This window comes from Trachymyrmex septentrionalis, unplaced genomic scaffold (assembly GCF_001594115.1).
Source record: "Trachymyrmex septentrionalis isolate Tsep2-gDNA-1 unplaced genomic scaffold, Tsep1.0 scaffold60, whole genome shotgun sequence".
In the NCBI taxonomy this organism is placed as follows: Eukaryota; Metazoa; Arthropoda; class Insecta; order Hymenoptera; family Formicidae; genus Trachymyrmex; species Trachymyrmex septentrionalis.
The window spans coordinates 767,976-771,517 of record NW_017305779.1 but is presented as its reverse complement, the minus strand read 5'-3'; the positions used below and the strand labels follow the sequence as shown (position 1 = coordinate 771,517).

The following is a 3,542-nucleotide window of genomic DNA, read 5'->3' as shown; positions in this document are numbered from 1 at the left end:
TATATATATATATATATATGTATCGACTGACTGCAAAATATTTCATGCGCAGATAGAGCGAACTAATCTGAGTCGTAGAGTTTTCTATCATTTTGTAATTTTTACAATAGTTAAAGAGATATTAATTTTTAAAGCCGAATAAGATGATAAAATTACAGATAATAACATAAAACAATTTTAAGGTCTCTTTAAGAGTTTTTTTTTTAATATTTTAAAGATGTTTCTTAAAAAAAAACCTTTAAAGATGTTTAAAATATCTTAAAGTTGTATTGTGCGTCGATTGTATGTATAGACACTCTGCTCAATAGATAATTAAAAAGAAAATTGAGCAAAATGGTAAAGAACTTGTTGTCAAAGTTTAGCCGTCTGTCTACATATCAGTGTTTCACAGTATTTATTAAACATCGAATGTGTATGTGTGCGTGCGTGCGCACGCGCGCGCGTGTGAGTGTGTGTGTATGTATATAAAACACTGTTCGACAAAAATAGACCTTTTGTACATTGGAACGAAGCAGCTCATTCCCGTAATTTAGAATGCTAAATATGAATCCGATTTCGAAATTGTACCAACACGTCACATATCGTAGTTATAATATAACAAAATATCTAAAAATAGCCTTTTCTTGCAACTTTAACTGTCAATTTCTTAAAATTGTAATGTGATAGAACAATTTAAAACACGGATTCATATTCAACCAAAAAATTACGGGAAATAACTAATCTCGTTTTAGTGTTTTCTTTTGTAACAGTAGTAAAAAAAAACTAACAATAAGATATAATATTCATTTAAAATATCAAAGCCAAAAGAAAAGTATATTATATTACCGAAGATCGGTAATGTTGACGCATGTCTGGTAAAGGAAAGTCAATAACTAAATTTCCTATATTCGTTTTCGGAACAATGTACCATATAGTGCCGAAATGTTCATCCTTGAATGGATGTTCAGGCCATGTTGGAACTTCAATTTCCTTGTTTCGTACTTCACAAAACAGATTCACTACCATATTTTCGAGTTCATCTAAACTCTCTAAATAGAAAATTTATTTGTTAATTCAATATATAGTAAATATTTTTAGATATTGTAATCATAAATCAATTCAATAAATAATCGTCGTACCTTTACCAAGAACAGACAGTGACATAATATTTGCAGAATAATACTTTTCATGAAACTCTAGTAGTTTATTTCGAACATTAATGCCCTTTTGTTTCGGTATTGTGTCTAATGTTTCTCTATTTCCTGCACGAAATTTTGAAAACGGATGATCTGAGCTCGCAGTTGACATCACTAATTGATTAAATCGCTCTGAATCACTTGCTAAATTGTTCTCGTATTCTGAATTTATGGTATTTAGTGCTAGCTCAATTAAGTTCTTCGTAAAAAGAGGTGCCAAGAAAAATTGAGCAAAACGATCTAAACCGCCTTCTAACTTCTCGGTAGCTACATCAAAATAATACATGGTGTGATCTAAACCTGTTATTGCGTTACACACACCACCATTCTGCGACAGAAATTTTTTGAAATCATTCTGTTGAGGGTATTTTTTCGTTCCTAGGAACAACATATGCTCACATAAATGCGCTAATCCAGGTAAATCATCTGGATCGCACATAGAGCCTGTAACACATATTTTATCTCTAAACTTTGAAATTAATAATTTGACAAATATTAATAAAAATTTGTTAGTCCTATTACATTATAAAATACGACTAAATCCTGTAAAAACTATGAACAATATAAAGCAGTTAAGAAAAATGTACATAGACGACAAAAAAAAGTCAGAATATTGACTCGTGGCCTAAAGGCATAGGACAATCGTACAAAATGCATAAGATTCGGATTCGGTTTTCTCTATATGACTGCGGTCGATTTGGGTCTTTCAAACGCTTTCAGTACTTCAATTCTTATTTTACGTCTAACGAACAATAAAGACAAAATGATGTTTACAAGCGTTTAAAGAGCGTGAGCGTCCAAATCAACCGCAGTCTGTATTTGTTATAATTTATAACATATACAAAATGATTTTATAAAAATGTTCTTATAAAAATCGCTAGAAATATCAAGCAAAATAATATATAATTACCGGCATTAATGTCCAATGCAGCAGCACTTTTATCAGTTGTTGGATCGCTTATTAAAAGAACTTTCATTTTATTAGTGAGTACCAAACATCTATGTAATCGGTTGTTATTTTGTTTTATTATAAGATCATATCGCTTTTCCACACGTCCAGCCGACATATTGATTATTGAAGCAATAAATTCAGAAGTTCGATTTCTAAACATGAAGAAAATGCAAATAAAAATTTTAAGAATGCATGAATTAATTATTCTATTATATCGCTATGTAACAATAATGCTAAAAAATATTCTAATATCAGAGCGGAGCTATTCCGTTATTTTCAACTTCTAAATGTAATACAAAATTAACGGTAACAAACAATATCTTTTTGCAGTATTGCTTATACAATCATGGCTACTTCTTAAGACCACAAGTATGACTTTTAAATGTTCAGTATACGCTGCTTAGAAACATAAACAGTATCATGAGAAATGGACGAAATATAGTTCCGCTGTGCTCTGTATGTATTAAGTATGTATATATAAATGTAACAAAATAATATATAAACTCTTATATGGATTATGCAGTTAAGTTTCCATAATTTATTGTTATTAAAATAAAATATTTTTTTTAGTCTCAAGCTAGGTTTTATCTAATTCAGATTTCTTTAATTCAAATCTAGTTTTCCTTCATTTTTAATTTATGTTCTAATTGCACAGGTGTAACATAAAAATATGTTGTATGTTTTGTCTCTCATTTTCTTTTTTCATCATGTTTGAATGTTAAATATACGAATAGGAAAATAACACAAAGTTGAAACAAAGGAAAACTTAACTGTAAATAATTGACTAAAAAAGTCGAATGATAACAACATATTACTAGAAAATAATTTTAGTTGATGGTTGTAATACTTTTCTTTACTTAATATTGTCGATGTATTTATATGTACGTAGCAAATTTAAATTAAAAAATATGAAAATTGTATTGCGTTAAAAAATTGTTTATGCTCGAATATGTAATCATACATAAACATGTAATATAAACATTCACAAACATATACATAATTATACATGGAATATATCCATACATTCCGGTTTATTTTGTAAAATTACTGTTTAATATTTTGGTAATATTACGGGATTCGGACTATGGTGTGGCCAGTGCCATCGATCGACCTCAGTTTTTCAAAAATTAAAGTTTTTTTATTTCCGAGCTCGTTTTACTCGACTTGACACGACAAGAGCCAGAAGAGAAGTGTCGCTCACCTCTCTCAATTTTTCACCTCATACGGGGAGAAAATAATTTATTTCTCGACTGTTCCAAAATGTTTCGAATTCTCGGTTTAAAATTACACGCGATCTAGCAGGTTAGTTTTTCCGCGAGATGCAGCGATTGCATCTCATTCCCTAGCCGGTTACATCATGTGTGATTATGCCCTCGACTACTTCGTCGGATTATTAGGCATATGCTTCGATAAAT

At 30.0% G+C, this 3,542-nt stretch overlaps 1 protein-coding gene across 1 annotated transcript in view; it reads right to left on the bottom strand.

Moving 5' to 3' along the window:
* The window catches only part of LOC108752370 (insulin-degrading enzyme-like), a 16,890-nt gene extending 14,603 nt beyond the window's left edge, over positions 1-2,287 (bottom strand). The window contains 3 exon segments of the mRNA XM_018493173.1: positions 826-1,028; positions 1,119-1,619; positions 2,086-2,287. Coding sequence (XP_018348675.1) covers positions 826-1,028; positions 1,119-1,619; positions 2,086-2,287 — 906 coding nt within the window.
* Between the last annotated feature and the right edge of the window lie 1,255 nt (positions 2,288-3,542).